Source organism: Grus americana, chromosome 3 (genome assembly GCF_028858705.1).
Source record: "Grus americana isolate bGruAme1 chromosome 3, bGruAme1.mat, whole genome shotgun sequence".
Classification (NCBI taxonomy): domain Eukaryota; kingdom Metazoa; phylum Chordata; class Aves; order Gruiformes; family Gruidae; genus Grus; species Grus americana.
The window spans coordinates 5,491,430-5,504,647 of NC_072854.1; the positions used below are offsets into that span (position 1 = coordinate 5,491,430).

Here is a 13,218-nt window from a genome sequence, read left to right on the forward strand (position 1 = left end):
AACCTTAGAACAGTTTTGGTTGTACAGCACCTCTGAAGCTCATTTGGTCTAACACCATGTTCAAAGCATTGCCAACTTGAAAGTTAGATTAGGTTGCTCAGCACCTTGTCCAGTTTCGACTTTCTCCAAGTCTGCAAAAAGTACTACCTCACTAGACATTCTGCTTCAGTGCTTAACAAGCATCACTGTAAAAATTATTTTTCTTAATGTCTAGTCAGGTTTACAATCTGTTACTTCATGTCCATGTTGTAAAAGGGTCCACCTCTGCCTTTCCCCTTTCTGACATAGTGGCCTTAGCTAGGCTTACTCCAGTTTGTTAATGTCTGTCTTGTAGTGGGGACTCCAAAACTGGACACAGTAGTCCAGACACAGCTTCAAAAGTGCTGAAAAAGTGGGTGTAATCACTACTCTCAGTACTCGCACTACGTAGTGGCTAATGTAGCGCGGTACTTGGTTAGCTCTCACTGTTGCAAGGGAGCACTGTTGACTCATATGGAACTTATCGTCCACCAACAACCTTCAAGTGCTTTTTGTTAGAGCTGCTCCCTAGACAACTGGTCTCTCCCAATTGTTTACTTTCAGATCCTTTCTGTCAAATCACTTCTTCAGCTTTTTGATATTCATCTGAATATCAGCCTTAGTATCCAGCATATCAACTGCTCCCTGCAATTTGGTGTCAACCACAAACTTGCTGACAGAGTGTTTCTTTCCGTATAATTACAAAATAACAAATCACACCACTACCATTTTGTCTGGTAGGGCCAATATACTGGTTTCCCAGGCAATGAAAAGCAAAAGGTTGTTCTGAAGGCATACTTCACAAGGGACTAGGGTAGGATTTGAGTGACTGCAAGGAAGGAAGACCTAAATTTAAATAGAAAAATAAGATTTTATATAAAAGCAGACAATGACAGGTGGTCTGGTCAGTAATTACTTGAGACTGAATGTGGACAGAAACAATCAATGTGCACAGAAACAGTCAATGTGCACACAAATACTCTTTTGATGTGGCAGCCTTTCCACTCATTCTCAGCTTACCCCATGTACCTGGAAACGCCAAAACAAATATGTGCTTTAATGTTAATGCACACAATAATCTTTTAATTTTTATCCAATACTGGGTAAAAGTATCAATTACAGAAATATCCTTGTCTCCTTCTTTGACTTTTACACTATAGAACTGATGTAAAGAAGCCATAGCATGAAGAGGAACTTGGCCCAAGACATTTTTTAGCCCATGGAAAAATCAATAGGCAAGATTCCATCTTGGTTATCACAACGTCAGTCTGGAGCCACCTCAATAGACAGGTGAGCTTATTTGGAGCTGGAGATTAAGATCAAGTCTTACTATAACTGGATACGTCAATCATTAGCAGAGAGTCTTTGTACCTGGCATTCACGCTGACTGCAAATTTCACATATAAGGACAAATACACACAAAACTCAGAGTATTGCATCTCTTCCAATACAAGAAGTAAAGAGGAAATAAAAATGGAACACAAGCAAACAACTTCCTTCTTGGAAGAACGTGCAGTTGACAAATGCGCTGTTCTATCTGGTCACTATTTGAATTTTATAATACCTGTAACGCTGAGTCACCTTGTCCTATCAGGAAACAGAAGACCTATAAATCACCCTCAGGTGAAGAACTCCAGTCACTTCCACAACCACCTGAAGAAGGACAGAAGAAACTTCTGATCTTCCTGGAAACAAAAGGTAGGACTTAGATTTGTTTGTTTACTTAAAGTATTGTGATTTTTTTCCATGTATTAAAATGTATTTTAAAAAACCCCTCTTGTCAGAAGATTTGTTGAACAATTTAGGACAATCACAGAAAGAGGATTTTATTCAGCAAAAAATAAGGATTACATAGGCAATAGTGTAAAAGGGAGGAAAAATTGATGAACAGTCAAAACCAGATGCAAAGCTGCCTGTCCGCAAGAAAGCAGTATCTTGGCAGATTATATGTACACAGAGAAAGAGACAGAGACAGACCGAACATATTGAATTGGATATATATTCTGTTCAGTATATTCTATTGCTATATGTAGCTATCACCACTTATTTTCAGAGTGGGGAAATTACCACCTTGTGCAACTTACCACTCTTGTGTAAGGTAGCTGCTAAGCAGGACTTTGTGCAAGAATGCTGTACAAGTGAAGTGACAGCTTGTATTATTCCATTCCAGGTCTTTTTCAAGGGTAATAAAAAACAATGGGGATGTTATTTTGTAATAGATATTCAATTGTATGAATAATTTAGGATACACTTCCCCCCCCCCCCCCCGCCCCAGGAAGAGGGATGGGAGAAACGTATTATATTCACACAAGTTTGCTAAACTCATACAAACTAGGGATGCTAAAGCACTATCTTTCAGTAGCAGATCCCTGTACACAGATGGAGTTGCAGGAAAGTCAGTAAGACTTGGCACATGTCCTGATTTATGTTTGATTGAGGGGGAAGAGGGGAGGGGGACAGAGAGACTGATTTTAGGACCAGTGCCTAGAAATTAATGCAGAGCAATTAAATTTACATCTCATAAACTATAAGCATTTGGTTGAAATCAGTGGGATTGCCAAAAGTATGTTAATATCTTGGAGCAGGAAACCCACTGGGTCTTAAAAAGCATTCCAATGGCATTTTGAAACTTGCATCAATATTAAATTACCAATTATATTTAATTGCAAGATAATTCATAGAAAATATTACAGTGAATGAATACTTTGCCCATGTCTTTAAGTTAGCTTCTTCAGTTTGGTTTGCAAAATAGAAAGTTTCACCTTTTCAATGAAGAGTTATTTTTTCTTTGAAACAGAGAATTTGTTTTTACATGTTTTAGGTGCAAAAAGGGTTGTTTCCATTTGCATATCATCACATTTTGCACTCAAAAGACATATTTTTGCTTGTAACTTGAGTACAGCTAAAAATAACCCCCACCTTTATTTACTTTCTAGTTAGAAATTAACTGAAAAGAAGAATTTTTCATGTTATTGGGAGTAAAATCTTTTATTCCTAACCACCTAAGTCATATTCACTGCAAAGTTTTGTAACGACTCTGAGAAATAAGTGGTAGAAAAGTTACCAAGAAAAAACTTCTGTGATCCTAAAGCACTTCAAGAAGGCATAGGTGATGTCAAAATTAAACAATAAGTGACAAAGGCAATACCAATAACAGGAAAACAATGACTTATACTGTTAATTACCAGTATGTTTTTCCCCTGGATCAGCTAGATCTTTCCTTAACTATAAGTGCTTGGAATAAGCCACCCTATTTTGAAGGCTGTGAGAGTTTAATTGTACAGATGTGTCCAGGCTGCCCAGTTTTTTGGCCTCTGAACTACAGCTGCCCATAGTCACAGTCCACCTCAACGGGCTTTGCTCTTTAGCAGAGCTGGAGCAGCATCCCTGCTTACAGCTGGGGTCTGTGGGTCACCTCCAGTGCAACGTGAGCTGGCTGGTGAGGAAAATGGGCCTTGTTGTACCATTTGGAAAAGGGTAGTTTTACTTACCCACATGTTCTCCACAAGCCGGAGCACCTTGTGTTTTATATAAACTGGTTGCCTTGAGGGAAAGGGGCTTTGCTGAATATCGAAAGATCAGCAAATCCTATTGGCCTTTCCCCAAGAATAAATTAAAACTAAAACCAGAAGCCCCTCAAAACCAAATAAGAAGTTAAGCTTATAATATATCTCTGTGGTAACATGCCCATAAATTCCCTCGGAGTTGGAGGCTTGGAAAAATGCCAAAATAAGCTAATTTCACTCTAGTCACCTGCTTGCCTGCCCAAGGTAGCTGAGCAGAAACGAGCTGAATGTAACTCTGACTGCAATCAGGCACCTGAACTTTGAAGTGACCTACATTACCTCCTGGATCGCTGTAGTGGGATGATATGGTGCTTTGAGCCTCCTAAAGCAAGTAGAGTCTTGGCATCCCAGGGTCTGGTGGTTGCTTCTTCAATCAGAGAAGGCTCCCATTTCTCTTGCCGTTCCACACTACCTGTAAGATAATCAAGAGTTGTCTTTAAAAAATAAAACCAAAAAATGCTTTCTGAAACAAACCTTTCCCAGGAAGCCAGTGCTGGTCCGTTTCTGGTCCAGCCAGTTCTTCCCCAGCTCACATGCAAGGCTTCACAGTGCTGGTCATTAAGTAAGGGTTTTGAATCCTGACTCAGACACCTAGGTGTGGAGGTCTGCACATGGGCTGAGTGTCTAATTCCCCTTTCAACCAATGCAGTCCAGTCAAAGCAGGCAATGGGGAGTAGGGAGTTTCAGGCTAACACAGACATAGAAACAAGCTAAAAGCAGCGTCCTACTCCAGCCATTCCACAGCGTGGCAATGAGCAGAATGCTTCCTACAGGAAGGGAAACACTAATTTCCTCCTGTACTGTGAATTCAGGTGAAGGTATTTGGCCAGGATTTCATTGGGAAGTATGAGATGTACAGAGCAGTTGATTCATAGAAATTTGGAAGTGCGGTGGGTGAATTAATTTTATATTTTTATTTCTAAAAATGTGAGGAGGAAAGAAAAAACTTTACTACTTAAAAAAAAAAAAACCACAAGGAAATACACAGGAGAAAGATGCATTCAGAGAAATGGAAGAACCATAAGAGAAAAAAATGAACTAAATCCTCATTCTCCCCTTTTCAGAGATGATTTTGCCAGTGGTGTTCCTGTGTCTCACAGCTGTGCTGCCTCTGTCCACTGCAGAGGTAGGATCCCTGCTTTGTACTCAGAAAATCTGGATGGGGCCTGAGGCACCCATGGTCTGCCTGAATGTGGCTTTTCTTGTGCACACCGATCAGATGCAGAGTCTGATTACATATCTACGATCTGGAAAGCATTTATCCTTGAAGTCTGTTTAATTTCAAAGCAGTAGACAGGTTCCACACTTGTATAACAAACTATCTGTATATGCTCAGCGTTACTTATGAACTGGGTCAGAGATAACTACATGTTCCACAAGCTCCCATACACAGATCCAGTAATCTGGATCTCTCCAAGATCCAGCCCTTTTCCTGGTAATTCCCCCCGGTTTTGCAGGCAGCAGTTACCTAAGTCTTTTCCTTTCTTGTCCTGCAGGTCCTGAGCTATGTGCCTCTCCCTTTGCTCAGTCTCATCCTCTCAATATGTATCATTGATTTCCCTCAAACAACCAACCAACCAAACATACTCAACGCACACTGAAAGTGGTTACTCCCAAACCATACTTAGTCTGAAGTTTGAAGTTTGCCACTTCTGCTTCAGAAACACTAATGTGACTGAAGGCTTGAGGACATTTCCCCCTAATTCTTCAATTTCTGATCTCCATGCTGCAGTCTAGAAGACTAGTGAAAATGGTTGTAAAGTGGAGGCTGAGTTCTTCACAGGGCTATTTTTTAATTAGAAAAAACATGAAAAGTTTGAGAAATGCTTCCAGTTACGGCAGGAGTAGAACACAATCTATGGCATGCAAAGCATAGGCACACATTTTTGTTCAGTAGGATGTTGTGGTAAGTACCACAAGAGGTCTGTGACGGTCCTGTGATTAAACAACAGGTTCCTTCAATTAAAAAAACATTGATAGGCATGTTAAAATACTGAAGAAGGGGAACACATCATAAGCACATTCATGTCTTCAGCTGATTTTTAGATCTTGTTTCCTCAAAGCCTCATGAAGGAAATTATAATAGTAAATGAAGTCTGATGCAGTTGCCCAAATTTAAGAGTCTGCAAGCACATGAAATGTTCCAGGATATCTCAGCCATCCACAGAGGGTTGGCAGATATGACGCAGGAACCGGTGTTTTTCCTGCTAAGCTCTATGCTGTGGAACCACTTAAAGTGTTACTCCACATGGAAGCACACCTAGAGATACTTGGGAGACAAAGTGTATCACTGTCACAGTACCTCCTCCAGCACAAGAATCATCTCCTTGATTGGTGTTATTATTTTGGTATTTTAATATTTCCTAGACAGGATTCAGGATTTAGTTACATTCAAATAAAAAAGAAATATAACATATCCTTTCAATTTAGAAACCTGAAGATTTCAATGCCCTGTCAACCAGCAAAGCAAATCAGCAAAAGCTGATTGTTGACAAACATAATACCCTCAGGAGAGGAGTAAAACCATCTGCCAGCAACATGATGAAGATGGTAAGTTGCGTGCTGTAAATCTATTTTTAATGAGTAATGGACCCTATGAGAGATCTGGGACTGTATGAATGGTCATTTTATTTTACTTATCTGGAAGTTCACCCTCCAGACCTTTCCTAAGGCTTGAGCATGGCCAGCACCAAGAGAAACATAAAGATGGGCAAGTGGAAAAAAAGTCTGGAAAATTTTGTGGTGTATGAACAATAACCTCTCTTCCTTTTGGAGGAAAAACGAAAGGGAAAGGAGGAGCCACAGCACTGTTCATTTCTTTCTGATACATTCTTCATCAGTCTTCACATTTTCTATTCTTCTCCTGGGTGTATAGCAACTTTGTTCCAACTCCCCTTACCCCCCCCAAAAAAGGGAAGAAAAGTATTTTGTATATGATTTTTTTCTGGTTTGAAGTGTAATTTCAAAATGTTGGGTTATTAATTGGTGTAATGTGGGGTTATTAATTGGTACATGTCTGAATGATTAATATTTTCTTCTTTCATTGAGGAATGGTGTCCTCCAGCTGCAAAAAATGCCAAAAATTGGGCCAATAAATGTACTTTAAGACACAGTCCTGCTAACATGAGAAGAACCAGTAAGTGAAGCATGCGTGCTAACTGAATGTCATACACGTTACTGATGTGACCAGTTTGGTTTTTGTTTGTTTGTGGGTTGTTTTTTCTTTTGGTTTGTTTTTTTTTTTTTTATATGCCATTTATATTCAATGTGATTTTATTAGTGCACAGGACAAAGGCAAAATTCTAGATATAAATCTGTCCAGTAAGTGAGAAAAGTTCAATTCCATTGTCATCCCATTGCATCAGTTTTACATAGGTATATCCTATTTTCTTCAGTAGGTGAAAAAAAATCAGTGAGAAAGCATATTCTTTCAAAATATCCATCAGAAAGAAGAGAATCTAGACCCAGTTTACTGCAGAACCCAGATAGCATGTGCTGGATGAAACTGTCTGGGAAGGAAGGGGCAAAGGGTGAACTTCCAAAAACCTCTGGTGGTGCCAAGCATAATTGCTGAGCCAAGACTCATAATTTTTAAATGCCCTGTCAACTTGCAACCTATAACTATCTTGGAGGTTCATATAAACACTTCAGTCTTTGAATATTGAAGTTACAAGTGTGCTATGTAAACATAGAATCACAGAATTGTTTGGGTTGGAAGGGACCTCAAAGATCATCTAGTTCCAACCCCCTGCCATGGGCAGGGACACCCTCCACTAGACCAGGTTGCCCAAAGCCCCATCCAACCTGGCCTTGAACACTGCCAGGGATCCAGGGGCAGCCACAGCTTCTCTGGGCAACCTGGTCCAGTGCCTCACCACCCTCACAGGGAAGAATTTCTTCCTAATATATAATCTAAATCTGCCCTCTTTTAGTTTCAAGTCATTCTCCCTTGCCCTATCACTCCCTGCCCTTGTAAACAGTCCCTCTCCAGCTTTCCTGGAGCCCCTGCAGGTACTGGAAGGTGCTATAAGTTCTCCCCGGAGCCTTCTCTTCTCCAGGCTGAACAACCCCAACTCTCTCAGCCTGTCCTCATAGGAGAGGTGCTCCAGCTCTCTGATCATCTTCGTGGCCTTCTGATTGACCTCTGTCTATACTGTATGTAAGATGAGGACTGTCCTTCAGTCCCCATACTTTTTTTGCCTAAAAAACAAATCTTCTGGTTCTTGCTAAGGTGAGCCTCAGATGAGAACTAATGCACATGCGGTAGGGTGGATCAGGGCACCAGACCTGAATAAAAACAATAGGTGAATTCATGTGACAGTGTAGACCCTTTCCTGTGTACCAGAAGTAAACTTTAAATTATTGGGATTTTCCCAAGATTTCTGAGCTGTGATCACAATAACTAGGTTGCTAACTTTCAAATAGCAAAATTACAGCTGTGAATCTGTGGTGCACATGTGCAGGTGTATCTACAGACATGCAGAAGGTCTGTCAATAACCAAACTACCAGCCAAACAGGCTGGCAAACTGCTCAACTGACAACTTCAGTGTTGACAAAGGGTTATGGCACTGAACTGGATAAAAAAACAGCCTTGCTGTCCCATCTGGGATGAGAATTTCCCTGGAAATCATACCACCTTTTGCTGTCTTTTTCTTGCACATGTTTCTTTTTTTGCCTTTCTCACTGCCTTTCTTTTTTCAGCTGAACAATGTGGTGAAAATCTCTTCATGTCATCTGCCCCACTCTCGTGGTCCTATGTTATTCAGGCCTGGTACAATGAGGAGAAAGATTTCCAATATGGAACTGGAGCAAAAACACAAGGTGGTGTGGTTGGCCATTACACTCAGGTAGGTGCAACTTTTTTATGTTTCAGGCTGCATAAATAAATATCTGTATGTTAGCTAAGCAACATTTACCCTCTCATTATCTTTAAAGGGAATAAGCACAATGGAGACATGAGAGTTATTCTGACAAAGCAAGATGAAAACTTTCGATGTAACAGAATTAAAAAGAAAATAATAGGCTGTGTATTTACAGAGTAAAGCATAAAGATACTGGTATTTCAAAATTTCAGGAAGAAATAAAGGGAAGAAATTTATTTGTTTAACTTCTGAAAATTGCTCAGACACTGGAAGAATGGGGTTATTAAAATATCAGGAAGAAAATATAAGTAAGTTTGTTACGGTCTACAGAGTTCCATTGACTCAGAGAGTTTCCAGTTTGAAAGTGGCGTATGATAACCTCCTCTATTCAACTGCACGAAACACAAGATACAAAATTTTACAGCATGATTCCAACATCTTCTTCAACAGTTTTAATTGAATGAAAACATATATAACTGAGACAGTTTAACTCAAATGTTTTATATGTATAGGTGATAAATTATCAGTATATCCTTAATGTTGTTTGGTTCAAGGGTGAAAGCAGGGGAAAAAAATGTTTTTACAGCAAGATGGGATTTATATTTTACTATAAAGGGTAAATAACGTGACTTAACGTTAATGTATCTTTAAAGCATATTGTACTTCAATGATTTTCATATGTATATTTTCATTCTCTCATGATTTTTATTCTTATACCTACAGGTGGTTTGGTACAACTCTTATCAAATTGGATGTGCTGTCGCTTTCTGTCCCAAGACTACGTACAAATACTTTTATGTCTGCCAGTACTGCCCCGCGTACGTACTGATTCTTATTCTGGAACTTCTTATTACATTATCAAAATTAGTTGGGAGATGGTGAACTTTGTAATAGGGCACATCACCTATAGCTGAGCAACAGGTTTGCTGAGTGTATTAGGAGTATGAAAAGACAGGAAAATGCTCATCAAAAAAATTGACAAACAAGCAAAAACATAAAACACGTAAAAGTGACACTGATTTTCAGATTAAATTTCATGTGCCTAAAAATCCTAATTTTCATAATAGTAAATCACAAAGAAATATTTTCCACATTCTACTTGAAATCTTGGTTCAGAAAGGCATAACAATATGTACAATACAGTGAAGACTACAATTAATACCAAGAACTTTAGTGGGAATTTTAAGACATAATGATGATTTCATAAACTGTCTAAAATTAATTTTCACATTCACATTACAAAATATTGCAATGGGTTGACCTTGGCTGGCCGCCAGTAGCCCACCAAGCTGCTCTGTCACTCCCCCTCCTCAACAGGACAGGGGGAGAAAAAAATATGACAAAAAGCTCGTGGATCAAGATAAGGTCAGAGAGACTCACTAGTTACCGTCACGGGCAAAACAGACTCAACTCAGGAAAATTAGTTTAATTTATTGCTAATCAAACAGACTAGGTTAATGAGAAATAAGAATAAATCTAAAAACACCTCCCCCCACCCCTCCCTTCTTCCCAGGCTCAACTTCACTACCGATTTCTCTCCCTCCTCCCCGCCCCCAGCAGCACAGGGGGACAGGGAATGGGGGTTGTAGTCAGGTCAGTTCATCACACGGTGTCTCTGCCGCTCCTTCCTCCTCAGGGGGAGGACTCCTCACACTTGGCCCCTGCTCCAGCGTGGGGTCCCTCCCACGGCAGACAGTCCTGCACCAACTTCTCCAATGTGAGTCCTTCCCACAGGTTGCAGTCCTTCATGAACTGCTCCAGCGTGGGTCCCTCCCACGGGGTGCAGACCTTCAGGAGCAGACTGCTCCCGCGTGGGTCCACCACGGGGTCACAAGTCCTGCCAGCAACCTTGCCCTGGCGTGGGCTCCTCTCTCCATGGGGCCACAGGTCCGGCCAGTAACTTGCTCCAGCATGGGCTTCCCACGGTGTCACAACCTCCTTCAGGTGCCTCCACCTGCTCTGGCATGGGGTCCCCCATGGACTGCAGGTGGAATCTCTGCTCCCCCATCATCCTCCATGGGCTGCAGGGGGACAGCCTGCCTCACCATGGTCTTCACCATGGGCTGCAGGGGAATCTCTGCTCCAGCATCTGGACCACCTCCTCCCATCCTTCTTCACTGACCTTGGTGTCGTCAGAGTTGTTCCTCTCACATCTTCTCGCTCCTATCTCCCAGCTGCTGTTACACAGCAGTTTTTACTCTTTCTTAAATATGTTACCACAGAGATTTTACCACCGTCACTGATTGGGTCAACTTCAGGCAGTGGTGGGTCTGACTTGGAGCCAGCTGGAAATGGCTCTGTCTGACATGGGAGCAGCTTCTGGTGTCTTCTCACAGAAGCCATTCCTGCAGTCCCCCCACTACCAAAACCTTTCCAGATAAATCCAACACATATATAAAAATTGCTTCACATATAACAAAGACTGAGAGAAAATTAATATATGTATGTATCCATATAATTAAGTTTTACTCTCAGATGTGTTATAGTGACTTCATAGCTCATGTTGGTAATCTTGATGTTTCAGGGGGAATCTTCTAAATTCAATTCAGACACCCTACAAAAAAGGAGAACCCTGTGGTGACTGCCCTAATGCTTGTGAGAATGGATTATGCAGTAAGTTTTAAGCATTTTAATTGTATCTCAGGTAAAGTTGATGCTTTTAAAAAATCCTAATTAATTTATGCAGATTGAAAGATTTTGAAATTATTTGTTCAAATACCAGGCCAAAAGCACTATTACAGAATCACACTTGAGCATGCTAGGTGCCTCACCTAGGTGGAACAACTTGTGGAGTGAAACCAAAGGAGGAGTCTCTGATAAGGGTGGGCAAATGTTAGACAGTAGTTGGTGTACATCAGGATGCAGTTACCCTCCACCTCATGGATCAAGATACTCATGTGGCCTAGATATCTTCATTAAAGATTACAATGTCTGAATCTCCATATGGAAACTTTCATGAATACTTCCTAGTGTAAGAAGATGCATTGACTGTTGTGAGGTCAAAGATACATTTATACCAATGGAGGCACAGAAATCTCAGCTTCAGATTTCCAGCTGTGGCTTATATGGTTTTCCATACCCAAGAGAGCCAATTCTCATCCTTGAATCCAGGAAATGCCAGGGAAGGAGAAGAAGGGGACTTCTTTATCTGTTTTTCTTCTTCCTTCTTTGAACAATGGTGGCTGATCAGGTAGCAGTAGCAACATACTTGATAAGAGCAAGTAGCAAATCTGAGTTTTAAGAATTCTAGTAGAAAATAAAAACATATGAGCTGAATCTCATAATGCAAGACTTAATTTCAAATCTAACTTCTGTTACATAATTAACCTAATTCTCATCATGAGCTATAGTATAAAGAAATAAAGCTTCAAAACACCTTGCAAGTTCAGTGAGAAACCTCCTGGAAAGAGCTACGAATTTCGTATGTGTCGTCAAAGGTTTTAGATGCTGCTGTGGACTAAAAGGAAACAAAGAGGAAAAAATTGCAGAGAAAAGAAATATTGATGGCAAATTATTCTAAAAGGAAATGCTGTAGGTTCTCATTCCCCGTTTATATCTAATTTTGTGTTTCAATTCATTTTCAGCCAAGCTTTGAAAGTTTGAAGATGTTTATTCCAACTGCCTTGGCAAAGTCTCCTGGACATAACCATATCTTCATCAAATTCACTGCCCTGCTTCCTGCTAATGCAAAACTGAAATAAAATGACAGGCTCAACTTTTCCCTTCCTGGACATCCATCTCCTTAGTGACTTCTTCCATAAGAACAGATTCCATCCTGCCTCTCCCACATATGCAGAAGAACTAACTTCAGTCCAATGACCCACACAAAAAAAAAAAAAAAAAAAAAAATGTATATATTCTGTTCATATAATGGTTTAGAATACAGTGGAGATCTTAATTGAAATTTGGCATTTGTGTACCAAGTTCCCAAAATGTTATCTAAGGAGCATTGTTTGAAGTTCTGTGCTTCCATATGTTTCATATGATGAACAGTTCTTGATCATGCAACTAGTCTTAACTTGACCAACATTTTGAACTATTGTACTGTTAACAGAACCAGAAGATAAACAGAATTACCGGAAATATACAGTTCTCAAAATGAATTAGGAGAGCAGTGCAGTTTCCACTAGAACTATTCTGGTTTAGAATCTGTATCTTTTGCTGACGTACATTCTACTTTATAATGCTCAGTTGTACCTAAACATTTTTTAAAAAGTGTATTTCATTTAAATTAATAATTCTGCTTATAGTATAAGATTACCTTTAGTGTAAATACAGCTAACCAAACCTGCCCTCTAATGGAAAAGAACTTTCTGAGAAAAGGGCTTAATTCACAAAAATAGGTAGCCATGTGGAAAGATCCCTGCATTTGGAACCTTTGCTTTTAATAACAAGTAAGAATGTCTTCCAAAATTATTTTTTTAATATCTGCTTTTGCTGTATCAATCATTAAATTACTAATTCTTCACTGACAAATTCATTGTATTTTTTCTTATTACTGTGAAATACTGTTCACTTAACTTCCACCAACTTTATGACTTTATAAGCATTAAGCCTGATTCTTTAGTAGCGTAAGCAGGAGGAGTTCATGTGAGAAACTGAGGATTTCCTAGGCAAAAACAGAAGCCAGGCAAACAACTTTCCTTCAGACTCTCTTTCAGAGAGAATAACTATTAAGATAAATAACATGCAATATTCACTTCTGTGACTTTTGGGAAGCAAGTGTTCTACTGTGCAGTCAACAGTGGGACTAAATATCATTTCAGTCTCA

At 39.9% G+C, this 13,218-nt stretch overlaps 1 protein-coding gene across 1 annotated transcript; it reads left to right on the forward strand.

Moving 5' to 3' along the window:
• The first annotated feature begins 1,526 nt into the window (after positions 1 to 1,526).
• On the forward strand, positions 1,527 to 12,923 carry LOC129205200 (cysteine-rich venom protein TEL1-like). The gene is made up of 8 exons (XM_054822402.1): positions 1,527 to 1,716; positions 4,649 to 4,710; positions 6,015 to 6,134; positions 6,633 to 6,720; positions 8,287 to 8,432; positions 9,171 to 9,265; positions 10,972 to 11,060; positions 12,032 to 12,923. The coding sequence occupies exons 1-8, from the start codon at positions 1,542 to 1,544 to the stop codon at positions 12,040 to 12,042; spliced, it is 786 nt and encodes a 261-aa protein (XP_054678377.1). The 5' UTR covers positions 1,527 to 1,541; the 3' UTR covers positions 12,043 to 12,923.
• The last annotated feature ends 295 nt before the right edge of the window (positions 12,924 to 13,218 follow it).